This window comes from Pyrgilauda ruficollis, unplaced genomic scaffold (genome assembly GCF_017590135.1).
Source record: "Pyrgilauda ruficollis isolate IOZ18807 unplaced genomic scaffold, ASM1759013v1 scaffold1, whole genome shotgun sequence".
In the NCBI taxonomy this organism is placed as follows: Eukaryota; Metazoa; Chordata; class Aves; order Passeriformes; family Passeridae; genus Pyrgilauda; species Pyrgilauda ruficollis.
Genome location: NW_024508100.1, coordinates 17,865,919 through 17,893,748, shown reverse-complemented (window position 1 = coordinate 17,893,748; position 27,830 = coordinate 17,865,919). Strand labels below are relative to the sequence as shown.

The 27,830-nt window shown below is 38.7% G+C and overlaps 2 protein-coding genes across 6 annotated transcripts in view; one reads left to right on the top strand and one right to left on the bottom strand.

Annotated features, from left to right (window-relative positions):
• Positions 1-20,809, top strand: part of RFC1 (replication factor C subunit 1) — a 30,856-nt gene extending 10,047 nt beyond the window's left edge. For all 3 annotated transcript variants that reach the window (XM_041478202.1, XM_041478117.1, XM_041478037.1), the window contains 21 exons: positions 3,840-4,072; positions 4,794-4,868; positions 6,654-6,731; positions 7,048-7,135; positions 7,231-7,463; positions 8,529-8,636; positions 9,152-9,331; positions 9,664-9,768; positions 10,743-11,139; positions 12,052-12,161; positions 13,503-13,617; positions 14,032-14,120; positions 15,122-15,259; positions 15,657-15,752; positions 15,915-16,013; positions 16,440-16,594; positions 16,713-16,830; positions 17,755-17,900; positions 18,324-18,537; positions 19,527-19,718; positions 20,269-20,809. In XM_041478202.1, the coding sequence (XP_041334136.1) occupies positions 3,840-4,072; positions 4,794-4,868; positions 6,654-6,731; positions 7,048-7,135; positions 7,231-7,463; positions 8,529-8,636; positions 9,152-9,331; positions 9,664-9,768; positions 10,743-11,139; positions 12,052-12,161; positions 13,503-13,617; positions 14,032-14,120; positions 15,122-15,259; positions 15,657-15,752; positions 15,915-16,013; positions 16,440-16,594; positions 16,713-16,830; positions 17,755-17,900; positions 18,324-18,537; positions 19,527-19,718; positions 20,269-20,370 (3,071 nt within the window). In that variant the 3' untranslated portion in view covers positions 20,371-20,809. The remainder of the gene's footprint in view (positions 1-3,839; positions 4,073-4,793; positions 4,869-6,653; positions 6,732-7,047; positions 7,136-7,230; positions 7,464-8,528; positions 8,637-9,151; positions 9,332-9,663; positions 9,769-10,742; positions 11,140-12,051; positions 12,162-13,502; positions 13,618-14,031; positions 14,121-15,121; positions 15,260-15,656; positions 15,753-15,914; positions 16,014-16,439; positions 16,595-16,712; positions 16,831-17,754; positions 17,901-18,323; positions 18,538-19,526; positions 19,719-20,268) is intronic.
• Positions 20,810-20,944: 135 nt separating this feature from the next.
• The window catches only part of WDR19 (WD repeat domain 19), a 39,593-nt gene continuing 32,707 nt past the window's right edge, over positions 20,945-27,830 (bottom strand). Inside the window, exons 31-37 of one of the 3 annotated variants that reach the window (XM_041477832.1) lie at positions 27,656-27,780; positions 26,917-26,998; positions 26,104-26,254; positions 24,646-24,769; positions 22,834-22,910; positions 22,046-22,166; positions 20,945-21,356 (exon numbers count right to left, since the gene is read on the bottom strand). In XM_041477832.1, the coding sequence (XP_041333766.1) occupies positions 22,052-22,166; positions 22,834-22,910; positions 24,646-24,769; positions 26,104-26,254; positions 26,917-26,998; positions 27,656-27,780 (674 nt within the window). In that variant the 3' untranslated portion in view covers positions 20,945-21,356; positions 22,046-22,051. Of the gene's footprint in view, positions 21,357-22,045; positions 22,979-24,645; positions 24,770-26,103; positions 26,255-26,916; positions 26,999-27,655; positions 27,781-27,830 lie in introns of those variants that run through there. The other 2 variants (XR_005956000.1, XR_005956004.1) reach the window with 2 other exon arrangements.

Sequence of the window (27,830 nt, the reverse complement as noted above, 5' to 3'; positions counted from 1 at the left end):
CAACATATGTAATAATGAGTAGAAGTTAGTTATGATCTGTAGATGCCCTGCCTATATTTGGAGTTGGTTTTATGACATCATAGTAACAGGCTGTCCCTGCCTCAAATATTTTGTATCCTAAATAGAATAGGAACCAGGGAATTATATTCTCTAGTGATGAGCAACTCAACAGTACAGAAATAATAAATTAATAAAATACATTGTTCTGAGGGCCTGTCCTATGCTGCTTGTTGTCATTGTCCCTGCCTGCAGTAGAGTGCTCCCTTTTTAGATTGGCTGAGGTAGTTCCTGTACCCAAGCCTTTTAAAAGGATCCGAATTTATGTTTAAAACAGCTGAGATAATTTTCATCAGGCTCAGTTAGGGAAAAACTGCAGGTGTTCAGTAATCAACAGGTGAAACTTTTGAGAAAGGGTGAGGCTAGGAAAGAGGAAGAGGAATAACAAACAGTTACAAGCGACCTGCTGGCATTGGTTTATTAACATAATTGTGCTTCTGTTGGAACAGTATATAAAATGAAAGCCAGCTGTGCTTTAATGTCGTGGGATAGCTCTTAAAACCCCCAGGATGGCAATTGTTTGTTGCTAGGGAAGTTTGTCCTCCTACATTGCCTGGCATAATAGATCCCTGCTTCATGTGTAGTGTTTGTGTACAAAATAATTAAAAGCAATCTCCTGAGTGTCACTGCCTGTTTGTTCCACTGATCACATTATCAGCTTTCCCTTTGTTGCATGTACTTGATTTCCAGAAGCCTCTACTAGAATATATATGGTCTTTACTTGTGTTTGCAGTTTTGAGCTGATCCTGGAAAAAATAAAGAACTGTATGTTCAGGATATTTTTTCTTTGTGTAGTACACAAAAATGGATCATTGTAAACAGGAAATGCTGTTCTTGGAATAGTTGTGTTCTGCTATAGACAGGTTTTACAACAGAAAAGTCATCTAGTTGATGATGAAATTGATTCCTATTTCTCCGTGAAGTCCATGCCCCCATGTAAAGCTATCTCAAGGTTTGCCCAGCAATTGCTATAAGAATGCAATTAAACTGCAATTTTTGCAAGTTAAACCCCAAATTGTCACTTGTATTTTCCACAAATTACTGGCTTGCTGGTATGAATAAGAAGACATCTTTTTCCTGTTACAGGTCATGTGTTGAGCAACATTGACCTGATTAGTCCAGCAGCAATAGAATTACTCTCTTGGCACCTTCAGAGTTGTAAATCAAGTTGCCTTTGTGCTTATAAGGAGACTGGAAGGGTGCAGCTGATTAACTTTGCAGTTCACTTCTGTGGCAGTAGGTGTGTGGGAGCAGTTTGTTTCGAGGAAAATGTTAAGGTTTTGCTAAAAAAGTTGATGTTCATCAGTACTTGAACTAAGGGGAGCACCTGGAGATAGGTGAATTTGTGATGTGTTTATGGATTTCCTGAACCTGGGATGAAAATGTAGCCTGAGTGTCAGTCCCCTAAAGCCTCTTTTGAAACCCATTTTTAATAGAATCAGGCTGGTTTCGTTTCCTAATGGCAACCTCCCATGTTCTCATTCTCCCTTTTCTTTATTTTTATTTATCAATGACTGTTCATAAGTGAGTCTCTTGCCTGTCTTCAGCCACTGCTTGCAGTCAATAAATGCTTCTAGTACTGTCATTTCTTGGAACAACATCATTAAAGCCAAGTTCTAACTATTGATAATATGTAGTACTGGCTTCACAAATGACTTGAGTGCATACATTTTTAAATTGAAATCTAATTGTATTTACTCTACTTCTTTCTACTTAAGAGAAAGCAATATCCTGTTGGATTTTATTGCTATTTATGGTTATAAGTGAATAATGAAAAAAATCAATATTGCACACAGATCCTCTGATAGCAGTAATGATAAGTGAAAGTTCTTTTCTAGCATCGAGCAGTCCTTAGTTTAAGAAAAGCTGGGAGCAGGGGGACGGAATAGGATTTTTGTGTAATCTTAACACAAATAAATGTAATTACATTTACATTAACCGATGATTTACAGTAACAGCATATTTTATTCCTGCAAATGTTTTTTTGTTAAACTGAAAAATTTGAAAGAACCAGAAATATTCTTTAAATTATTTGAGATAAGCAATCTCCTATTCAGACTTGAAACTACAGTAAATTAGGAGTCTACAGCATCTAGTGTCCAAATCTCCCTGAATAGTCACAGCTTGTTAAATTGAGCTAAATGGCAGCAGGACATGTACTGCTGCATTGGGAAAATAAATCGTGTTGAGAATAGTAAAGCTTTTAGCTTTGTGTAAAACTTGCTGTTCAGCTGAGGGCCTGGGTTGAATTTTCTCTTCTATATATTGCTCTGTGAATTGAGTTGGCTGAAATGCCACTTTCTCTTGGATAAATTTTTGTCTTTAGGTATTCTTAATTTAACTGCTGAACCAATTTACCCCCTTAGAGATGCATCTTTGTGTTAGTTTTTACCCGTCTGAACTTTCTCTCCCAGCAATAGGTGGAATCCTGCTTGGTTCTCATTATATTCTGTCTAGTAAGTGCTCAGTAGCAGCAAGTTCTGGCAGCTGCCTAAAACGCTTCAAAACACTGCCATCTGTTGAGAACAGATGAAACAAAAAATAATTGTTTCCCTCTATCTTTGTCTAGAATACAACAAAAATGAGAGGTGACAGACATATAGCATCTTCTAAACTTAGGGACGTGGTAAGAAAACAAATTTTTGTATGAAAAGAAATGTGGGGACTTCAGTTAGGGGTTGCTGGAAAATGAACATGTTTTTGTGAGAATACTGTAAATTCAAGTTCTGTTAAAAAACAGATGTTTAGAACAATCTGTGTTTATGATATGTTGAGGTGAGTGTCTAAAAGATCTCTATTTTGGGAAAAGTAAAACTAGACTTCAGTTAGAGGTATGCAAATAAACCAGGCTCTGTTTCTGTTCCTCTCAAGTCTTTCTGCTGCTTTTATAGAGTGTCTAATGTTAATTTTGGGGATTTTCTTTCAGTTTATTTGCTCACTTTGTGTTTGTAGAAGAATTCACTTTTCCTCCTCCTTTCAAACTGAAAAATCCATTTTGTCTTGCTGGCCCTGTCTGATTTCTGTGTTCTGTGAAATTGTTGCTTTTCCTTGAGTTGGTTTTGACTGTACTGGAAGGAGAGTGTGTTTAAGTGCAGAGATGTAGAGAGCTCATAGAATCTCTAACAGGGAAAAAGTGAAAAAATGGAATTGAAATGTTTCTGCTAAAACATTCACAAACTATGAGCAATACTTTAAAAATAACTAGGAAGCTTACACAAGAATCCTTTTTTCTTTTTTTTCATAAAGAAAATGTTCTGATATTTTTCCTTTGTTTATAGTGTAAGATAGGGAAATTCTTAAGAATATGTGTCTACAAAGCTTATGTTAGCTGCTTTGTTGATGAATACTATAAAGTAATAAAATAGATGTGCCTTTGTGCATCACATAAAATGTGAAGGAAGAGTTGTGCTGTTCAATTTGACATTAATTAAGGAGGGAGTTCAAATTTCATTATCTAGATCTTCTGTTTATTGTTTTCCTCATTTAAGAAGGGAAGGCATTCCTTGTGAACTTACCTAATTGAGAGGTAATGTATAAGCACAAGGAACAATGTTGTGTTGTTATTTCAGTACTGAATCTGTTCAGACTCAAGTTATGCTACTGAAGTTGTTAAATGCTACGTGTTGTGCAACTCAGCCTTTTTTTCAGAAAACTTCTTAATGCCTGTAGCATTTTTTTAGGATTTGAGTTGATGTAATGTGCCAAAATAGTTTTCTTGGCAGTTCTGTTATTAGAACTTGAGTTCTGTGTACCAGAAGTAATGGAATTCTCTTTGTGTTTAGATGAAGATGATGATTTTGCCGATAAAAGAATTTCCCTGAAACCGAAGGAGAACGGGACGTCAGCGATTGGTTGTCCAGGAACAAATACTGGGAAAAAAGAAGAGGTAAAACCACAAGCTAAAAGCAAACCCCTCTCTCCAGTGAAACAGACTCCCACCTCTGCACTTGATTTCTTTGGGACAAGGAGTGTCCAGCGCTCAGAAAAGAAGCTGGTAGCAAGTAAAAGGAAAGAGGTGAGTACTGGTGAGGCTCCTTAGGCTGCTCATGTGTCTGATGGCAGCTCAAATTGAACAGTTGGACTGCAAGGAATGCTTAAGTGCTGCTCCTACCTCGTGTATGATCACTCACATAGAAGTTGAGCTCTGATGATGCATGTGTGCTTGTCAAGTCCTTAAATACAAGTTTGGTGTAGTATTTCCATGTTTGATAAGATAGCACAAAGTTGAAGGTAGTGTTTTCTTATTGCCCCTTCACAAGTGACTTTTCTTGAAATCCATTAAGTATTCTGAGGTTGGTGAGTGGAAGAGATAGCTTATATTTGAGGGTGGAGAGCAGGCAGGTAAGAGGGAGAAGGTTGTTTTCCCAAGCTTTATGGGGCACATATTCATGGAATAACAAAGCACCAAGTAAAAGTATGGAGGAACTTAGAAGTTCCCAGTGTAGTTACTGATGTATTTTTCAAGTGGGGCAACTTTGATAGCTTGAGAGATGTTCAGCATGGTTTGAAGAGTTGAGATATTTATGTTATAGTATGGTCTTGTTTTGAATAATAAAATCCCTTGACAATAGCCTTGTTTAATAGTGTTTAGGTTAGAGAGCTAGCAATTAATGTTGCATGTCTCATTCACAGTCCTGTTCTAGAAGCATACAGAAGGAATCTGTACATGTGAAATTATTATAATTGACACAGTAATGGGGTAACTGAATGGTTGGTCCTTTTTTTCTTTAATATAGCCTTCACAGAGCAGAGACAGCACACTAGATGATGAGGCCATTGCTAGGCAACTGCAGCTTGAAGAAGATTCAGAGGTAAAAGCTCTACAAATTTAATGCTCTATATCAAGAGCAGTTTGTTTAACTTAAAATTGGTTTTCCTTAAGAAATTAAGATGGACTTTCCAGATATGCTGTAACTAAGTGTAATAAAACTCATCAATATGCACAAGCCTGGTCACACAGTTATTTTATAGGCATTATTTCAGTTATGTAAATAGAATGTAGCACTTAATCTATTTTCTCTTTATCCAGACTTTGTCTGTGCAGCTGTTGTGCTTCTAATAATCCTGCCTTTCACACAGAATTCACCTGCTGCTTCCTCATGATTTGGTAGTGTTTTGGTGGTGTTATGTTTTTTTCATTCTCTGGAGTGAAAAATTAAGAGTCATTACCATCCATGATCTGTTTTACTTGTCTTCTGAATTTTCTTATAGTTGAGAAAAATGTGAATGACTCTTGCATATCTTAACTTTCCTATTTGAATCAGTACTAATATGAGGGGAAGGTGCACTGATACATATTTACTTGCTTTTGGGAAAATCTGATTTCCCACATATATTTGTAATATTGAGTATTGTTTGAAGTAAGTAGATTGTACAGACAAATCTGCACCTCTGAAGGTAAGGATGAGAGTAAATGAATCCAGCTTTACCCTACTAGAAAGTTAAACAACCTGTCAGGAAAAATGAGATGATGTCTTTCATTTGAACTGATCTTGTCTAGAACAGTCAGAGTTTCTGTGCATCCCAGTACTTTGTATCAGGTGTATCTCTGCCTCAGTCTGCTTTGCACTGGGTGGTCTCTGCCCTTTCCCTTTCTCACTATACTCAGGGAAGGTGGATTTCACTGTTATGGACATGTACAAACAATGCCTGTGGCACACTGGTTTTATAAAGTTATCTATTGGGATCTTAGAGCATGGCATGTTGGATTTCAATTATGAAAGTAATTTTGTTGTTCTCTTGTTGAAACAATGGTCAATATTTATTGGCAATAATGAACACTATTCATGAATTGAAAAGGTTTTCCCCAAGGCACGATATTGTACAGGAAAGGTAACTGACAGATCAGTTGTCACTGGTGATGTCAGGTTTATGTTGTTAAGTGAAATAAAAAAGAAGCCAAACTAAATTTGGTGGGTTTTTTTACAACTAATAAGTAAATTTCACAGATGTTGTGCACTATTTGTTCTTACTGGTTCTTCCATCAGAGAAAATCAGTTGTACCAGTGTAAGTAATAGAAAGTTAAAGTATATTTGCTTCCCTAAAGTAAATAGAACTGACACTAAGAGCAGGGCTAAGGGCAATAGTTATGTTCTCCAAAACAGACAGACTTTTTTAATATACATTTATATACTTTTTTTTTGCTAGTAGTAAATGAGAATAAAACATTCATTCTGGAGACATCATAATTTTTAACAGGCATTGTTACTACTTGTCTTCTGGGCCTGCTTTTGATAAAACCAGCGGGTTACATGTTGTTGCAGGCTGTTTGTTATGAGGTGCACCCTTCAAAGTTTGATTATTTAATACAAAAGGGTACACAACAATAAAATATATTAACAGAAAACTCCTCTGAAAACAGCTTATACAGGCACAATAATGTTTCTAGTGCAACAGATCCATTTTTCTCACTAGATTTAACTAGTCTTGCTTTCTGGAGGAGACAAGTAATTCTTCAGTGCCATTTTCAGAAATTTATTTGCCTCTGGTAGGACACCCTTTTTCTAGCTATGTGCTCACTTAGAGTTTTTTTAAAAATACACTAGAGTTAGAACTTGTTTGGCATTAGCCTAAAAATCTTTTTTTTTTCTTTCAGCTGGAGAGACAGCTGCATGAAGATGAAGAATTTGCTAGAACTCTGGCCATGTTGGATGAAACACCACAGAAGAAAAAGGTTGAATTCTTTTTAAACCTTTTAGGAGTTGCATTGCTGGGACTGTTCTTATTTATGCACCTTTGTTTTGGGACTTCCATACAAATACATTAAAAACAGCAGGAAAGTGTTTTCATGGAAATAGCATACTCCTTATACTTCCCTCTGGCTTTTCCTTGCTCAGTAAAGGGTGTCCTGCCTAATCACACAGTGTGTGCTGGATGCCTCTGTTGGGATGGTATTTTAGGTTCTAGTCACAATTAAGTGAAGTGTGTTGCTGTGTCCCTGTGGTAGCTTGGGACACACATCCTGACTTTGGCATTGTGTGTTTATTTAGGCTCGGAAAAACACAGAAGGAGAGCAAACAGTACTGAGCATCAACAGCAGCCCTAATGCAACAGCAGGGTATAAGCAGACAGAAAGAGGTAGGACACAGAAACTGAAAAGCATTGCACTAATTTATAATATTAATGAGATACATTTTTATATATGAGCTCTTCTTCCTCTGCCTCCTTTCAAGTGAAAGCAACAGACTCAGCTGGTGCAGCCAAGAATTACTCTGCAAAGCCACAAACTAAATCTGAACAGTTGAAAGGTTCTTGTTTATCCTCACAATCATCTGATGGTAAAAAAGAAGAGATTGCTGAAAAGGAAAGAGGTGCTCAAAATTCACTATCAAGAGGAAAAGCAGCTTCAGGGAAAGAAGAGAAGACAACACCAAAGAAGGAGAAAGTTTCTCCCAAGAAGACTGAGGTAGGAGCTCTCAAAATTAATTTAGATGTCTTGGTGGAGTTTGCAGGAAAATAGTTTTCATTTGTTATAGGTGTCACTGTTGTAACTTGGTACTTTGAATCTCCTGGGCAGCTTTTAAGGATTTGAATTCTGGTAAGACTGTAAATTCCTTCCTTACAGCAGTTGTAAAACTGTGTGGGAAAAATTATCTGGCAAAGTGTAAATTAAACACTTTGATGAAGTGAAGGACCTGAGGTTCTCTAATGCCCATTTAGGTGTGCAGGTACACTGCAAAATCAGTTCTGTGCTTTCTCTTGTTTAACTTTGCTGGAAAACACAGAATGCAGGAATTCTGACACTCAGCGAGTAAAAACTTACTGATGTGAGTGTGGTGACCTTGAGGATCTGTTCTGTGGTTAGAATGATGGGTGGCTTTGTTTAGGAATTTATATTTCTCTCTCATGTCTCCCATTTTTTCTTATTATTGATACGCTATGTAAGAATAGAATTTAGGGGTTTTTATCTGATTCAGTGACTGTATTTGTTCAACACTGGCAGTTATTGGCAACATTAAAATATACTTCTTAATCATACATTATAAAGCACCCCATTTTGACAATTAAATAGCAGTGGTAATTGGAAGGGAGAGCCTGCACCTCCTTTTGAGGTGAACTGATTAAGAAGCTTAAGTGTCTCTTAAAGTCTACTTCGTAATATTTCTACTTTTATATAAGTGTAGATCACAAATTAAATAGGATGCGAATTTAAAGTGACAATTTAAGAGTTCAGTAAGCATGTACATGTGCAACAGACAAATCTACAGAAACCTCCCAATAAACAATGTGTACATATTTTTTAAACTCTCACATTTTTGAAATATTTTTAAAAGGAACAAGGAAAAACATCTCAACACAAGTACTAAAAGGAGAGCAAGCTTCAGTATTGCATGTTAATAGATTTCAAACAAGCGTTGGAACTTGCTTTTCCTCTGCTGCATGCAAATGTCCTGAACTGTGAAGCTTGGGTTTATTTTGCTGTTTTTATATCTGTAATATTTATATTATTTTTTTTCCTCTCCTGACCTAGTCTATAAGTCCTGAGGACTCCGAAAAGAAGCGAAACAATTACCAAGCTTACCGAAGCTTCCTTAATCGTGAGGGTCCCAAAGCACTGGGCTCCAAAGAGATACCTCAGGTAAGTTTGGTTGCATGTTTCTATATATGAAGTGGAGTGTTTGGTAGATCTACTGCTGTAAGTAGTTTAAAAAATATCAACTTAACTGTTTAAAGACTGGTATTTTTTTCCCAGTAGGAAAAATGTATTAGAAAAACCTAAATTGTAATGCAAAGCAGTGACTAAATGTAAGGAAGTGTACTAAAGAATTTGTATTCAGAACTTGGTTTAGGAGGTCATGATCATTAAAAATAGTTACTGGTCTTAAAGTTGAACATTGCTGTCACTCATTTGATTCACATGCAACTCTTGAAGCACAGAGTGCTACAAGTGTGGTCAGGTAAACAGTGTGTGGAGTTTTGTTGGTAGCTATTCCCATTTGAGCTTTTAGCTATTACCTAGCTAAGTATGATAGTATTATTTGTAGAGTTTCATAGGGTACTTGATGTGGTAGAGGGTTAAAATAGCTGATGGTCAAGAGCTATTTGGTAGAATTGTATCAGTAATGGCATTTTCTGCAATGCTCTGGTTCTCAGGGAGCTGAGAACTGCTTGGAAGGCCTGACATTTGTAATTACGGGTGTTCTGGAGTGTATTGAGAGAGATGAGGCCAAGTCTCTGATTGAGCGTTACGGAGGGAAAGTAACTGGCAACGTCAGCAAGAAGACAAATTACCTGGTGATGGGGCGGGACTGCGGCCAGTCCAAATGTGAGAAGGTGAGCGTGCTCCTGCCTGGCCAAAGGCAAAGTGGAACTGAGTTGTTCCTCTCTTAACTGGTCATTTCCAATATCCCTGCCAACAGGAAGAAGTACTAACAATAAAGTGCATCTTTAAAATGAAAAGTTGCCCAGTGGTTTACAGCTTTGTTTTGTTTTTAGTTCCGTGCATACATACAACACACACACACACACACGCGCGCAGATATCTATAGCTATATCAACTCTTGTTGTGTTCCTAGTCATAGTTTTTTACTGGAAAACCCTTTGAAATGAATTATGGAAATCCTAATGTAACATGATTTCACATTTAATTCTTTCTTTTGCTCCAGGCATCAGCTTTAGGTACAAAAATTATTGATGAGGATGGTCTATTTGATCTTATTCGAACTATGCCAGGCAAAAAGTCAAAATATGAGCTGGCAGCTGAAACAGAGGTATGCTTTTTGTGCTTTTGTTTATTTTTAATTGAATATACTTTGTCTTCTGTTCCAGTAACAGTAACACAGCAATCATCAGTTTGACCTTTTAGGTTAAAAGTGAAAATTTTTTGTTTGTGCTTAAGACAAATTACTCTACTTGTGAGCTAAAGGTTATTTTCCCACTCTGACATTATTTTGCATTTTAGGTACCTGACAGAGCAGGTAATTGCATCTCCTTAGATGGTATCAGGTTGAAACAAGGAATATTCATTCATTCTTTGGAATAAGTAATTGTGACTGATACCATGTGGTACCCAGACAGGCCCAGAAATATGTAAGCTATTTGTGTACATAACAGATCTTGTCCTTGTTGTACTTGAACAAAAAATATTAAAGGTAATTTTTTTAGGCAATACCAAAATAGAGGTAACAAGGTTCTTGTGCACATTTAAATTTAGGTTGTAGTGGCTGATAGAATGTTATTAGAATCTCTGCTAGCTCTAACATGTATGTGGTGCATTCATTACAGACATGACTTATTTATGCAAAGATACCATTAGTGTCCTAGGCAAAAGCAACTCTGAGCTTATTAGCTGATCACTTTCTCTCCCTTGGAATTGTTTTGGGTTCAGCAACTTTTGCAAGTGTTGTTTTGCAAGAGCTTCAAGGGTGTCTGACCCATTTTTTCCAACCTTACAGTCATCAGCTCGGCACTGTAGGATGCCTCAGGCTGTGTGAATTAGGGGACTGCTTTAAGAACACTTACTGCCTCTTTTTTGTGGATTGTACTACAGAACCTGGTGACATTGTGTTTAGCTGTGCTTTTATTTCTCAGAGGGTATTTCTGTATCTGCTCTTGAAGTTTTTTTCATCAATACATAAGCTTTGTCACTTTCTAAGCACTCCTGGAATTGATTAAATAAATATGCTGTTTCTTTACTGTATTTTTTAAATTTTTAATTTATTTTTAATTTTTTTATTTTCCTAAGGCAAAGAAAGTGGAGTCAAAACCCAAAAAGACACCACAGAAAGCTGAAGCTGGGAAAAAGAATTTTAGCCCCTACAAAAGGGAAGCTAATAATAAAAAATGCAACTCTACTCCTGAAAAAGGAGAAACCATCAGATCTGTCAAGAAAGAAACCACAGCTGTTCGAAAACTTACGGACTTCAAACGTCAGACTGTAGAGGAGAAAGAAGCCCCAAAACCTAAGGGGAGCTTGGTTTCTGAGGTTAATGAAGATGGCTCAGAGAGATTGCTATGGGTAGATAAATATAAGCCTGTATCTCTTAAAGCAATTATTGGACAGCAGGGTGAGCAAAGCTGTGCCAATAAACTGCTCCGATGGCTCAGAAACTGGCACAAGAACATCTTGGAAGGTGGACAAGGTGACTGGTCTCGTTAATTTTCTCTGTGTTCTTTCATGCTAATCATGCTCCTTGGTTCCCTGGACCACTGGGTGGTAGCAGAGCAACTCTAGAAATCAGGAATAAGGCTGCACTCAGATGTGTTTCTAGCAGCAATTGAGCCTTAAGTTTTATTTTTGCAAAATAGTTGTTCATTTACTACCCACCTCCCCACCTCAAAAAAGAGCAGAAAAATGTGTCTCAAAAGATTTTTTTCCCAAAGTCTGAGGTTTCATTTTTACAAAAATCCCCAAAATATCCTAGCTGTGATGTATCTAAAAATGGCCTTGTGTTGAGCCTATTGATTTCTTCCTCGGCAAGAGGAAATAGGTTAGGCACAGCCAACAGCAAAGATACAGGATAAGAGCCGGTCTGAAGGGCTGCTGTCATGTGTAGGGATGAATTGTCAAGGTCCTGGCTCTGGCAAGAAGTGCATGTGTCAAGTAGACAGTTGGTCATTCTATAGACAGACAGGTTTTTCTGTGTTTAAAAGAAGGTTTAAGTTTTAGTTCAGCCGTAGTAGGTAGTGGTATTTTGTGTGTGGTGTGTTTGGGGTTTGGCTTAATTTGTTTGTGGTGGTGTGTGGGTTTAGTGGTGCTTTTGGTTTTTTATGTGTATGATATGGTTGTGAGGAGATTGCTATTAATGTAATACAACCATTTCAGCACTTTTTGGTATTTTTCAATTCAAAATCACTGCAAGTCATAAACTGTAAGCTGGTTTAAGCTGCTTTTACCTGAGTAGTTAGGATGCAGCTGTGTAAGCATCTTTGGATATTCTTCTCGGTCCTTAAATGAGGAAAAATTCCAGTGATGCTTGATATCTTGAGGAGTATGCAGTTTGTTTTATAATTACATACCTAGGTAAAACCTGATTTTTTTTTTTTTCCCTCAGCAAAACCCAGTAAAACTGGAAGCAAGGATGATGGGACAGGCTTTAAAGCAGCATTACTTTCTGGTCCGCCTGGAGTTGGTAAAACTACTACAGCTGCTTTGGTTTGTAAGGTGAGTTCATAGTAATGGTTGTTCCCAACACTTTTTTGTTACATATTAATTCTGAATCTGGATACAGCTACAGTGTGCAGGTGGGTATGCTCTGAATGACCAGGGTCAGCTCTCAAGCAGGTTGCACCTGCTCAGAACAGGGTTACAAGTGAAGATATGGCTGTTCAGAGATCTTCATCAGGTCTGACATGAGAAGGTACCAATGTGTGTCTGCATTTCTTTCTGTTACGTTGAGAGGAAATATATTACAGTATGTTGAATAATTGGAAATGGTTTTCCATAATTGTGAGCATTCAGCACTGGTTCTGCAAGTTGGAGAATATTTGCACTTAGCGGGAGTCAAATTCTGGCAAGCTTTTTGAAAGCCTAAGGTCATGGTTTTTATATATCTAACAGAGAGATATTTCCCAGATTTCTTCTAAATTGAAATTCCACTTCAGGATGAGAGATATTGACAGGGCTATGTGTCCATTTCTAAATCTGAATTTAGAAATCTGTTGTATAGAGTAACCTTAATCCTTTTCCCCCCCTTCCCCCACTGCATGTCTTTGTGTTGATGCCACACCTACAACTAGACTAGAAAAGGTGAATGTGCTGTCTTGGGCTCACTTTTTTTCCCCTCAAAGTAGGGTCTTTTCTGTTTCTGGTTTCCAACCTGGCTTGCTCTCAGCTGCCTCAGGACTCTACAGAGCATTTCTCTGCTCCAGAGGAAATGCCAGCAAAATGGACCAATGCTGTGTGTGCTTAGTGCTGTTTTCTGGCTGCCTCTGGCAGGAGAGTTTACTGATAAAGGAGCAGCTGGGTTAAGTTGTGTCAGGGACTGACAGAAGTGTTAGTGCTGCTGGGGGAGTCATGTGTTTCCTATTGGTTAAATAGTTAAAAGCTCTTTCCTGCAGCTTTCAGAGCCATGTGGTATGTTTCTTTGTTATGCAGCTGGAAATACCATGGAGCTTAGCCAGCCTTGGCTCACAGCTCTGTTTCTATCCCTGCTGGCAGTTCTGTCAATCTTCCAAAATTTAATATGTGTCACTGACTCCAATGCTTCTGCATCCCCCTCAATTAAAACGAAAACCAACCAATAAAAAAAAACCCCAACAACCAACCAACCAAAAAACCCAAAACAACCAAAAAACAACCAAAAAACCAATTCAAAAAACACAACAAAAAATCCTACTACAAAACAAAAAAATAATCTCTTTTGGGCCTATCTGTTCCACACATGGTTATAAGTTTTTTGAATTTCTAGAGAAAAGGAGTATAAGAGGAGAAACTAATTAATGCTATATGATTTTTCACTGATCTGTGTTCTCACTTTTTATGTGGTTTGTGTGTTTGGACCAGGAGCTGGGGTATAGCTACGTGGAGCTGAACGCCAGCGACACTCGCAGCAAGAACAGTCTAAAGGAAGTAGTTGCTGAGTCACTTAACAACACCAGCATCAAAGACTTCTGTTCTGGTGCGTCTGTTGTTTGAAGGAGATTTTTGTTTTATTAAGTTCCTTATTACTCAGCAATGTTAGGAATTTACCTTGTTTGTCAGGTGGAGGGACCCGGCTCCCATCCAATACGGATGGGTTCATGTAGTAAGCTGTTACATCTTTTCTTCAATTCAGAATTAAATCCTGCTACTTGTAGAATGAGTTGTAAATCTGCACAAACTACTCAAGAACTCTGCAGTTGCTCCTCTGTTCCACGGTACTTGTTTCTAAGAAAATGACATAGTCTGGTCTGTGAACACAGATTCATGTGATGAAATGGCAGAGCCACCACCTCAGTAGGCTAGGACGGTGTTATCTTACTTAGCATTGGGTAAAACTCTGAGCAAGACTCCTTTATTCTCATCTCATTTTCTTATCCATATTCATTTTCAGGTGCATCTTCATCAGTTAGCGGGAAACATGTATTGATCATGGATGAAGTGGATGGTATGGCAGGCAATGAAGACAGAGGAGGGATTCAGGTGAAGCCACTGTAGTTCCTAGCTAATGCCATTGCCAAGAGTGTGTGCCATTTATTCCACAAGATAGTCAAGCCACTCTGTCCTCAACCCATGGTCCATAAACAAACTCTCTGCAGAATAGTCTGACGTGTTTTAGAAGCCTGGTTTTGTGTAAGAATTGTGCCTTGGTAGATGGGAGAAAAAGGATACCTATGTAGAAGAAGCCTGGAGTGAAGAACTTGAGTGTGTGCATTTATCCTAAGGTCTCTCTAAGGTGACATCTCCCTGCAGTGGGAGGTTCATAGTCTGGCTGGGACTGTTGCTCTTTTGCATAGGCAGTCACACTGAGTAACACATGTGTGGCATAGGCAGCAGCATCCTTTGTTCTCTTTAGTAGCTCCACTTTTAGCTTCTGAGGATTTCCTGTAGTCACATGCAGTACTTTCATGGTAAAGGGCATACAGATTTTTAGCTTAGGTGCAGGTATTTTCATTGTAGGAATGAAACTGAACTGAATTGCACCATTAGAGCTAGCAAAGTTTGTTCTGGTAAGCCTAAAAATTATGAAGCCTCTTGGAGCAGAGATGAGCTGATCTTTTTACTTTCTGCTTTTTCATTCTTTGTGGCAGGGTGCAGCCAGAAAGTTGTGTGTGCCCTCTGGGCATAAGCCAGGTCAAAGTGGCCTTTGGAGAAATGAGTCTAGTTCTGTAGGTGGACAGCTGTACTCTGGGCTATTGGTCTTCATTGCTTCTTGAAGACAGTTCCAAACATAACTGCTGGAAGTAGACAATGGAAGTGGGTAGGCAGCAGATCTCTTGCAGCTGAATAGAACAGGAAGGGAAAAATGTAGGCAAGAGGCTAGGTTTGCACTGTGTAGAAATGTGATTACAGCAGGAGTGTTACGGACTTGGCACCTGTCAAGGATCTGATTTAAGGCAGGGACTAATGCTGCCTGGTATGACATTCTAATTGTTCTTATTATCCAGGTTATCTGATGGAATTATAACGTGTTTAAATTGCAGGAGTTGATTGCTTTGATCCGACACACGAAGGTACCCATCATCTGTATGTGCAACGACCGCAACCACCCTAAAATGCGCTCCTTGGTCCACTACTGTTTGGATCTTCGTTTTCAGAGACCTCGTCTAGAACAGATCAAAGTAAGTAGGCTGTGGCTTTATGGACTGCACTGAATTGCCATCAGTAACTTCAGTTTTCATGTGGCACAGTTTATTCAGAATTGGATACACTGCTTAATCAATCGTCTCAGTAGTAACTGCTTTTCAGAATGAATTGTCTGAGTTTCTCTTCCCAAAGCCTTTTGGATTTTAGATATCTGTCTTAAGAATATATCCAAAATGGTTCTTTATAAACAAACGTGCTCTTTTTTACACTAATGGTAAATGATGGCTTATGATTATGAGAGAAATTTGAGCTATATGTGCTTTAAAAATTTAGGAAAATACGCAGTGCTCTTTCATAGATGTGTCAGTATGTTCTGCTGGGGCAAGAATTCATAGGAATTCTCTAGTGACAGTTTCTCAATTGTGATTACAGGGTGCCATGATGTCCATTGCATTTAAAGAAGGTTTAAAAATTCCCCCACCTGCTATGCAAGAGATAATCCTGGCAGCAAATCAGGACATCAGACAGGTCAGTACCCATTCAGCATCAGTGACCATTCAGATAGCAGATTATGTGCATTGAATTCAAAGTATTTGAGCAATATTTTTATGTATAAAGATCAGGCTGTTACTGCTGGAGTCTTCCATTTAAATTCTATTATGCTACCAAATTGTAAATTTTGTGCTTTAGGTTTTACATAATCTTAATATGTGGTGTGCAAAAGACAAATCACTGACTTATGATGAGGCTAAAACAGATGCCAGCAGAGCCAAAAAGGACATCAAACTGGTAAGTGTCAAATACTGGATTGGCTTTTACTGTCATATTCTGATATAATCACTTGGCTTTATAAGCATCTTCTGAACTGAAGCACTGAATAAAGCCTAGGTGCCAAGAGCTATCACATTTGCCACAAATTGTTGAGTATATCCAGGACTGAATATAAATTTTGATATACTCATCTCTTATGTAAGATGTAATTATGAAGCTCATACTTCCCATCCTTTGTTCTCTGTTTAGGAGATAATTCTCTTAGTATCAGAAATAAATTACAGTTCTTAAAACTGGCAAAGTTCTAGGGCAGAAATACTGAATGAGGAGCTTGTACTGATGAGTAAAGATACTTCTGGAATACTGATTTTGTTGGTACTGTGCTGTGTCTTACTTTCTGTGTTGACCATCTAGCTGCTGACTTCTTGAATGTCATTTATTTAGGGCCCTTTCGATGTTGTCCGGAAGGTTTTCGCTACTGGAGAGGAGGCTGCCCGTATGTCTCTCATAGACAAATCAGATCTTTTCTTCCATGATTATTCACTAGCACCTCTCTTTGTCCAAGAGAACTATGTGCATGTGAAACCAGCTGCTGCTGGGTGAGTTACTCCAAACCCCCTAAATTGACATAGGCTTTTGTGTCAAGGAGTGAAAGTAGATTAAAACCTATCTGGATATTTCTGCTTTGTAGTAAAGTCAAGTTCTTTTTTTTTCCAGAGGTAATTTAAAAAAGCACTTGGTGCTCTTGAGTAGAGCAGCTGATAGTATATGTGATGGTGATATAGTGGACAGACAGATTCGTAGCAAGCAGAGCTGGAATCTTCTTCCAACACAGGTGAGCACTTAATGCTCATTTAATGTTCTTTAAGGGGGGATGTCCAGTGTTAAAGGTGGATCTGTGGAAATTGGTGTTTCAATATAGTTATATGATCTGTCCAGTTTGTACTTCATGTAGTATTTTCTGTTGCACTGGTGATCAGAAGAGTTTCCCATATCCATATTGTTGAGCCCATGCTGCAACATGAAATGAAGTCTTCTGAAACTTGGAAAAGTTAGACTGTCACAAAGCTTAGAAGCACATGGTGTGTATCACTTGTGCTGTTAAAAGCCTGCTCTGTCCTTCCTCTCACCAGGGTAGGATTTCTCTCAAAGCTTAGAGGACTGAAGCTTGGTCACTGTACTTATTTTAATGCTCACTGAAACACTGACGAGACTTGTGCTTAAAGGATTATGACTGGCATCAGAGAATGCATTGTAGGTGAAATTGGAAGGCACCTCTGGATGTCATCTAGTTCAGTACAGGTCCAAAGAGCTGTATGCTTAGGAACATAGCTGACTTGATGCAGTGTTCTTTGGAGAGGTCTCCTTCACCATGTCTGTGTGTTGGAAATCGCTTGTTTGTGTGAAGTCAGCTATTTGACTGCACTCTAAACTGGACATGAGAAAACACCATGTTTTGGGGTTGTCTGTTTGGTTTTTTTTTTTTTTTTTTATCTTTTGAGTTTTGAAACCGAGATGACTTCACAGGTATTTTAGAACATGATAATAAATAGGGTGGTACAAGGGGTGAAGCTGTAACCTTAGAGGGATTGACCAGAAATAAGCAGTTGAGAGAGTTCTCTTAAAATAAGCTGTTTCCACTGTGGCCCTGTGTTGACTACCCCTCTTCCCTGGGGACAGTGCAGTGCAGGGCAGCGTGTCGTGGTGTCCATGAGACTTTCAGTGTGATTTGAGTTTGGCATATGTATTACTTTTTCAGGCTATTTATGCAAGTGTTCTCCCAGGGGAGCTGATGAGGGGTTACATGTCCCAGTTTCCTGTCTTTCCCAGCTGGCTGGGGAAATTTTCATCCACAGGCAAACACGATCGCGTCATTCAAGAACTGGCAATGCACACGAGTCTCAGGTACTGACATTCCTCTGATACAGCTTTCTTGTGCAGTTCACTACCTACCATCAGTTCCTTGCTGTGCTTGATGCAAACAGGTGACACATTCATGTGTTCTGTGAATGTGTTCCTGTGTTATTGGTGACACTTTTCTCAGTGCTTAATTTGTACAAGTCAGTCACAAGTACCTTGCATTTTTCTTTTTTCCCCTGAAGAGATGTGTTTCCCCAGACTGTTTGGTGTTCAAATTCCTTGCATTGGTTATTCCCCAATGCAGGTATGACAAAAGGAATGGCACAATACGAGTTGCAGTTTGCTCTTGAGGCAGCTGATTGTTGATTTGCTGAGGGCCTCCTTACCTATTTGTTCTTGTCTTTAGAAGTCAGTGGTGCTGGTTGGACAGATTTACTTACTCAATACTTTATTTTCAATTTGACAAAGAACTCAGTCATGCAAGAGGACAGTAAATATGGAATATTTGTCGTATTTGCGGGATGCACTTGTCCAGCCCTTGAAAGACTTTGGAGCAGATGGTGTACAACAAGCTATAACATTTATGGACTCTTACTGCTTGATGAAAGAAGATGTTGAAAATATCATGGAAATAAGCACGTGGGGAGGCAAACCCAGTCCTTTTTCAAAGTTGGATCCCAAGGTAAAATTCACCAGTGAATTTTTTTTTCTTCTATATCTTAAAAAAGAAATCCTAGAATAATTGCTGTGGTATGGATGTGCTTTGGAAAGGCTGAAGTTGGTGGACCAGCTTAACCATAATTGATAGTAGGCTTTGTGAATCAGCTGTCAAACATACCACTAAGTTCAGGGCTGAGTCCTAAAAGATAATTAGACTGTGCTTCACTCAGAAGTCTTTCTCTTTTCATTCCTGGTGTAAAGGATTACTAGGAGTCAGTTGTGTTTTGAGTATAGAAGCAGAACACAGGAAGGACAGGGAAAGCTGGTACCTTCCTACAAGGAAGCTCTGGCTGTAAGGTCTGTGTCCTTCAGGCACAGCCCTGCCTGTCTTACCATCCTGCGAAGGAGGAGGGACACACAGCTGCCTGTGTTACAGAGCAGGCACTGCCTTCAGAGGCTGCCAGGCAGCTTACACCTTTCCCAGTTCTGTCAGACAGAACTGCCAGACCTGGAGTGCTTCATGTGCTGCTCTTCCAGCATCCAGCTACTGCACTCCAGTCGTTGGGCTCCTCATGTGGGTACAAGGTGAGCTTAAGCTCACATTGCTTTTACAAACTAGGCAGAAGTGATCTAAAACAGATCAAGTGCTCATGGAAAGAGAAGAACCTGCTGGTAACTAAACCTACACTACTATCAGGTGTTTTCCCTTAGCTTAGTCTGGCAAGTGTACTTGCTGCTGAAGGGGACTCTGGTGTGACTGTGCTGAAAATATTGTAGGCCTCAGCAAGAAGCATCTGAAGATGCACACTTTATTGAGGATTACGTGGGACTTGTTTAGAATGAGTCTTCACCATACAGCTTTTAAACACTTTCTGTGTCCTTTTGAGAGAGTGTCATCTTCTGTGTATCTTTGGTCACATCTTTCCAAAGGAATCTCTCAGTAAGTTGCTAACAGTCTACAACAGTTCCTAAACTGACGCTCAGTTTCCTTCCTTCCATTCACCCTGCCAGGTCAAAGCAGCTTTTACACGTGCCTACAACAAAGAGGCACATCTGACTCCATATTCACTTAGTGCTGTCAAGGCATCTAAAAGGCAGTCGGGATCTGCAGCGACCTCAGATCTGAGTGAAGACTTGACTCTGGAAGAGATCCAGTCTGATGAGGATGAGCAGGATTCTGTTGACAGTGATGCAATGATTAAGGTGATTTAATTTCCTCAGTATTAAACAACCTCACTGAGGTGTTGGGGCTTTTTTGTTTGTTTTTAGTTACCTTTCTGTGACTTTTAACATCATCTTAATGAATTAAGAAAAAAATCAGAGTAAGTATTAAATAAATAATCTCTCAACTTTTAAAATTTTAACTGGAGGTAGTGTGGAAAAGTCTAAGTTACTTCCATCCATTGTCTTATGTTGGACCAAAGCGAGACATCATTCTAAATCTAAAATTCTGCATCCAGCTCCAAAACTTAGTAATATTTTAAGTGTTGATGAGGATGATGCCAGTGGCAAGGAGCCACCACAGGCCTGTGCGTATGGTTCTTACAGATGACAATTCTAGTAATACCTTTGTAGCTATCACCAAATGGGAACCCTTAAGACTCAATATGGTAGTCTGTACTCTCCATGGCATTTAGAAACTTCACACCTGAAAGGGGAGGGAAAGAGGTGGCTTTTTCCTTAACACTGACTGCATTTTGACTTAAACTTTTGTCAGCTGGATTTTAAACTGTCTGTATATTTCTATTTGTAGCAAAAAAAGGTAAAGTCTTCCAAGCTGCCAAAAAGAGAGAAAAATGAAGAAACAACAAAAAAAGAAGGGAAGAGAAAAGAGAAAACAAGACATTTAGAGTAAAACCTTGCTTTGGACACAGCTTTGCATATCTAACTTCTGCCAGGAACATGAAACAGATCCATTGCTGCTGCTGGGAAGGCAGAACCAGTGCGTTGAAAATGCTCCTCTTATAGAGGTGCTGTAGCTCTTGTGCTCTCAGCCTGCTGTGCTTACTCCTGACATGGTATATGTTACAAGCTATAACTGTCCTTGTGCAACAGACACCAGGTGCGTGAACATGCTGAAAATGTCATGCTGAGTTACCTGGCATTTCTGCTGAGTCTTCCTACGACTTCACTGCTTTTTTTTTTTTTTTTATATAATCTCCTGACATTATGGGGTGAAGTCTTGTAAATAGTACATGATGCAAAAACCCCATACCTAAATGGCTTATTTGTACATTATAGAAATTAAGCAGCATATAAAATTACAATAAAATGTTTCACAGGACTCTTTTAAAGCTTTGGTAAATTCATGGAGTGTTCTGTCCTGTCTCCCTCCTTTACTCCACAGTTTTGTCTTTCCTTTATGTACATGATGTAGCATTCCTCTTTTCCACAACTTCCCTTTTGTTCAGTTAGAGACACAGAAAAGCAGTGAGGGATTTACTTCCATAACTTGACTAGTCTGTACTTGTATAAGTTATATCTTTAATCAAAACCAGAAAGGAATATTTAAAGAGTAAAAAATGTTTAATTGAAAATATTCGTAACAGTTCAGAACTGATACTGAAAAAGAAGACAGTAGGGAGGTGGTTTTTCTTCCTGCTACTCCCATTACAAAGATGGCACCATGGTTTGTCTTTGGTGCAGATGAAATGCAGATTTTGTTTGTAATAATTATCAGTTTTATTACTACAATAAACCAAAGTACAAAATTTATCAAAAGCTAAATAGTTACATATATCACAAAATAGAAGTGACATGGCTGTTATTAGGCCTGGGGAAGAGATGACTGATGTAGTGATAAGAGTTTCCCTTGCTGCTTGCCAGCCAACACAAGCAGTTCTGGAAATAAACAGAGGTTGTTAATTATATTCTGAGATACTGTGAATAGCAGATCAGGAAAAATAAAATTATCTAAAACTTCCCGCAAAGAGCTTTAAGGCATTACTGTGACCTACAGCTGAGTTTTCACATAAGGTATTTGCAATAGTAAATTCCAATTGTTGAAATTATTAACATGATTGAGGAACATTGTTAATTTTCAGTTACCATTTTTAAAAAAGAAACCTAAGTAAGTCCTGGATCTAAGTCTTTTGTTATAGACAGGGCCATGCTCTCATTCTTACAAGGATGAGTATTTCAGGCCAATACTTGTTGCTGTTATCCTGGGGTAGATTCTGTTAAATAGGCAAGTTAAGATCAGGTAACCTGCATTTTAGATTTGCTCCTTCCAGTTAGTACCCCCCTTTGCCGTTCCCCCTACACCTAAACCCGTGCTGGAAGAGCTGGAGAAGTTTGGATGATGCTGAGATTTTCACACTGTTCTCTGTGCTACTCAAGCACACCTGGTGTTCAGGAACATGTTCCAAACCACAACAGCTTGTGGATGTTAATGTAGTCATAGGGGTAAACTGAGTTAAAGCACATTTTAACAACCAGGTTAGTTGCAGCAGCAAAACCTCACTAGGAAAAACTCCAGAAGTGCCTAGAATGAACCCTGTTAAGTAAGAAGTACAGACTGTGGGCCATACCTGAGTTTACTGATCCTCATCCTCTAGTTTGAGGTACTCTGTGCAGTCATTTATTTTCTTAAGATCAGCAATGTTAATCTTTTCAGAACACATGGGACACACATTTTCAGTCTGTAACAGGCTGTTTTAAAGGAAGGGTAACTGGTCAAAAGCAAATTCTAACATTTTCCAAAGGAAGTTTGGCCTGAGGCACAATGCCTAGACCAGAGATCTGACCAGTGCCTGTAAAAAGTGCAGGACAGAGCAGTGGCTGCCTCTGTCTACATTTTCAACATTTGAGAACCACACCAGGAAGACAGCTGTTTGCATTTAAACATATAACAACGGAGGTTTTAGCAGCTCCTGAGTTCCTGACGTTGGAACAGAGCTATCCCATCCCATTGTCATGTGTGATTATCAGGGACAAGACATTATTGCTGTCTTAGTCTGTACCCAATTCTATGTGCATTTTGTTTGTTTTGGTGATTGCTGGTGTGCCTGTGTTCCTGCCCTACCCCCATATCAGGCTTCTTCCTGGACAGAGCTGAGAACTTAATACAAGCTCACCATCCATTTTCATTACTGTTCCTGTTGGAGCCCTGCATTACTGGCCCAATTCTTTTATCATATCCTATCATTTTGGTCAACTTTGAAACAATGTTCTGTGAGTGTCTAAGGTGCAACTACCAAGTAAGGGGAATTCCTCTTCCACCCAGCCCAGCTGTTGTATGTTTTTAGTACCAAATGATCCATTAGCTGCTAAAATATGAATAAATGGAATACTCCAATAGAAAAAAATCCCAACTTACTTTTTGAATTCTGAGTAGAGGGCAGGAAAGTCACAGTGTGGGCAAACTGTCCAGTCATCACGCACCATGTGCCGACCCTGCACACAGAAACTGCAGGTAACTGAGGGGCAAGTGCTGCCCAGCCACAGAGCATTTACTTTTGGACCTGTTATTATGAGAAAGTCTCAGCAACGGAGTTCTAATATCTTGAATTAAAAGCCCCACATATGCGTTACTGTAGCTTGATTACTGTGTAAATTCTGTAACTAGAAAAGGAGCTCTCAGAGATGCAGTGTCATCATTTGCATTCCCCTTCTAAAAATGGAAATCTAGGCATATACTGAATTACAGTGTTTAAAATTCTTCTAGTTTGGAATTCTAGAATGCTATCTGTAGATCTGTATCCAGAGCTGTACCTAAATCTACTGGCATTTTTGAAGTTGTATATGACATACCAAAAATGCCTCCAAAGCCACAGCACCTGAGCCCAGTAGGTCACATCCATCACTCATCTGTGAGCCTGCCTGGCCCTTGCCTCTTTATTTTATCTTTTTTGCTACAGTTTACTAGTTTACTTTTGATAGAATGAATTTGTATGTATCTTTTTAATACTATAAAAACTCAGCAGCACCTTGAACTATACTGAGAGATTTATGCTCTAATATGATATGCAACAGCATATGCAACAGACACTGACTCTCATTAGATATCTGAAAGTGCCACAGTCCTAATGTCTACAAACACTGTGACATAAACTGTGACCAAGACGGAGCCTAAATAAATATTGTGTAACATACATTAACATGTACATTGTGTTTGGCTCATAAAGTTATATTTAAAACCCTTTGTTTTCCTAAAGATATTACTTCTAAAGTATACCTGTCATCTTATTCTGCTAAACCAATACAGCAAAAAGACCCCCACATAATGGATATTATTTTTTTTTTGGTGAGATTTAATTCTTTAGTTTTAATAAAGAATGTTAACTCTAACATTTGTTTCCTGTTCAAGTAAGTTCTCTTTTTTTCCCCTACAATTTTAGTATGACAATTCATGTGAACCCAGTAAAAATTGTGTTAGTAATACAGTAGCTGTACAGTAACATCCACCAGGAATGTATGCCATCTTTACCTTTTCAGTACACTCTAAAGAAACAAAAAAAAAATATTAGAACTTCTCATTTCTGTAAGGATGAGTAATGTAAGAAATGCTGAGGTCACTGCCTGAAGTGGGTATTGGCATTGGGTGTGCTTGAAAATTCCCCCAAACAGCTTTTTGAAGTTCTGTTGGTTTTTTTGGTTCAGTTTTTTTGTTTTTTTGTTTTTTGTTTTTTTTAATTTTTTAAAATTTTAAGTCTTGGAACTTAGGGGAGGTGAACTGTGCCCTCCACAAGCTCCTGTACATGGAAAAGGAAAGAGGGACTTCTGTTAGTTCTCTGAGCACTAGAGCCCCTAGGCAAATTGCTGAGCTGGGAAGGCATCCAGCAGCACTAGTCTATGTTCTCCCAAGTGCACCAACTGCACCCAGTGTGTGTGCTGGGATTCCTGGTGCTGCACCTGCTTTCTCAGGAAGCTGAAGTCTCCCAGAGTGACTTCACGAATTTACTGGCACCCTCAAGTGCCTGCTACTTGTAGGTGGCAAGTGAGGACACTCTTAGGATAGTCAAAGACAAAAAGAGATTTGGCAACAGATGAGAAAACATCTGCATAAATGCATAAAAAGATCTAGCTTGGATCCACTAGCAAACTGAAGAAGTTCAAATGAACTTATTTTTAGAAGGGAAGGCAGCTTTGCCTTTACTGTCACAGTGCAGAAAGCTCAGCAGACACTCACAGTTGCAATGCAGTATGGAAGGTTGTTTTTACAGCTGGGACACAGAAGTTCACACTCTGGGAGTTGGAAAGCACAGTAGGGACAGGCTGTTGTTGGCTCTTCTGTCTCAGTTGTGTCCCGACGTCTAAAACACAGATACAGCTGTGAATAAAACCCTCAAGCTGATTGAACTTAACAAAGCTGTTTTACAATACCTTTGATATTTAGCAAGTATTTTTCCTTTGAGTTACTTGCATAGCTTCCAGCTGCTATTTTACATTTTATTAGCTCCTTCCTTTTAACTATCACCCGAGCTTCCTCACAATTATGTCAACTCAGAAATAATAGGTAATTTTTCATTTAATTAGAAACACCACCACCTTTTAAAAGGTGTAACTAATCCTAATACTTTATAAGATTTCAAAACTCAGGGTCCATAGGTACTGCCTATAAAGCTATGGTTTCTCTGTTTTAGAGTTTTTCTGTGGTAGGACCACAAAGAATGGGAGTACCAAAACTGGCTTCCTGATAGGATTATACAGCTTCTAACTGCCTCCAAAAAGGCAGAAGAGTTGGTAAGAAGAGTTTCAGAGAAACACCATATAAATCAGTTTCCATAAAAAAAACTATGTGAGCTGAGACTCTTCAGGTCCTGAAAAGATAGATAACTTATAGATAACTGATAGAAGGGAAATAAATAAAACATGGAGATCTTTAAAATCATAAATGACACAGAAAATAGTAGATCTCTCCCAAGAGGAAGACTACAAGGCCTTAAACTAGCTTGAGACCAGTCTTTACACAATGGAACTTCTTGTAGGAATCAACTGTCATTAAACATTTAGAAGAGTTTAAGCAGAGAGATTGGATAAGCTCATGGAGAGTTTACAGACTTCTCAAATAAATACCTAAACCACCAGTATGAGCTCAGCAAGTCCCTGAGCCTTGGTTAGGGACTAGTAGAATAAATGACTAAAGTGTTACATATGCTTGCCCTGCTCTTCTACAATTACCTGTGCTTCCTCCTCTGGCAGAAAATACTGACTAGGATCAAAACAAAACTTCAGATAAGGAAGAATACATCAGGAATTCATATATTTTATTTGCCCTCCCATTCTTTTTTATTTTAGCTATTTAGTCATCTGAATCCCATAAGGGCACAATGCTGCTGCTGTAGTAGCCAACAGTTTGGCTGTGGATACTGAACTAGAAACCAACTAAACCTGTGTGGCTGCACCTGTGTCTGTAGAGAGAAGATGGAAAACACTATTGCTGGTTAGGAAGCATTTTAAATGCATGTTGCATTTAAGGCTCGTCACATTTAAAGTCTTTAAATCTCAGAGAAGGGTGGGAAATGGTTCTTAGCTTTTCAACTATAAGACAATGAAATAATGTGAAAACAGTCTACAGGCTTTATGAGCAAAAACAGCATCCCAAATAAAGCCTTGAAATTATGTGCATTTGACTAACATCACTCACCTGACCATTGTTTCAATTTTCTTTTTGTATTTTGGATCTATTTTACTCCGATATTCAGGTCTCATCAACATAGCAGCAAAACTGAAGGCTGAGTTTTTCAACCCTGCTCGGTGACACTCAATCACAGCTGAAGTCAAGATTGGCACAATATCTGTAATAGAATGAAACAATGATGTCAAGTATTTATTTACCAATAATAATGTTTAAAACCTTTAAGCTAGTACAGTTTAAAAAAGTACTGATGGAAAAGACTATTTTTCTTTTGTTATGGTACACAGTTGCACAATTTCGGGCATTCATGGAACCATATATAAGAAAACCATGGTTTCAACTTGCACTGCCTCACACTCCTGAAGCTCAGCATGGCAGCAGGAATGTTCTGATTTTAACCATTTCTCCCAAATCTTGTCGGCACTCTTTAAAGCCTACGTTTTAGTCTACATTTTCCATGTACCCAAAAATAATTTAAAAAAAATTATTTAAAAATAATTGTAAGAAATTTAAAAAAAAAAATTTCAATTAAAATTTGGTGATGAAGTCCCAGAACCAGTCAGTTCATTACACACAGTGCTGAGACCATGTGTGGCTGAGACTGCTCAGTACTGCAGTAAAATGAGGACAGATTAAAGTGCTGGTGAGGATGCCATCCTGGAGGCTGTGTATGGAAGAGCTGCCTGGAGGAGGATGCAGAGCACGCTGTGCAGTTACACCCTGTTGTTGCCCACAGGATCACAGGGGAGGATGAACCTTGCAGTGCAGTGCTGATTACTGAGCTACCCTGCAGAGCACAGCTTCTCTGCTGTCAGCACTTACGTGATGGGAACTTGCTGATGTTGTTGGCTACGCGTATAAGCATCCGTGCTCCCTTCATGTGATCACCACGTTTCACGTGAATCTGCAAGGCAGCAAACAAACCACATTTACTGCAGCCCTTGGAGAGTAATTCCTGCAGCCTGCTCTGGGCACTCATTCATCCTGCTGGGAGCTGCATGCCAACAGCTCCTTCATCAAACTGAGCAGAGCTGGACTACAGAAGAGACCAGAGACCTCAGCATGGCTCTTCCCCAGTCTTTCTGGCCTTCAGCCCACCACCTGCAGCTCTTGCCTCACTGCTGGTAGAGAGAGGGAGGCCAAAGCTGGCTGTAGGAATGGATATTCTGATGGGCATCCATGGGTTAAAGAATAGAAATCATTTGAGCCCCTGCTTAATTTCATTTACAGAAAAACAGTGATCTACTTATGGATAATAACCTCAAATACAACAACAACAATAATAAATAGTTGTAGCATAGTATTTGTAAGCATGAATGCAAAAGAAAACAGGAAGCCATATGTAATTTTCAATTATTCAGTATTTAAAAAAAGAATATGCCACTCAAAGAGGCGGAAACAACTATGGATTGTCCTCCTGAAGCTTGCTGTTAGCATGCACTTGGATTCTGTGATACAACCTATACAACAACATAATTTATGGACAGAACATCCATAAATACCATTCAATAAATCAGACACTGTGCAACTTGCACAGAAATTCAATTTCTCACTTCCTTACCTTCACTAAAATATAGCTGTGTAGAATCATAAGGTTTGTAGCCATCTCAGAAGAAATTTTAATCTTCTGGGTCTTTAACTCTGAATACATACTGAAAAGGACATCACGTGCATTTCGATAGTTTCCTTAAGAAAACAAAAAACAACAGTAAATTTAATTTTTTATAACAATATCT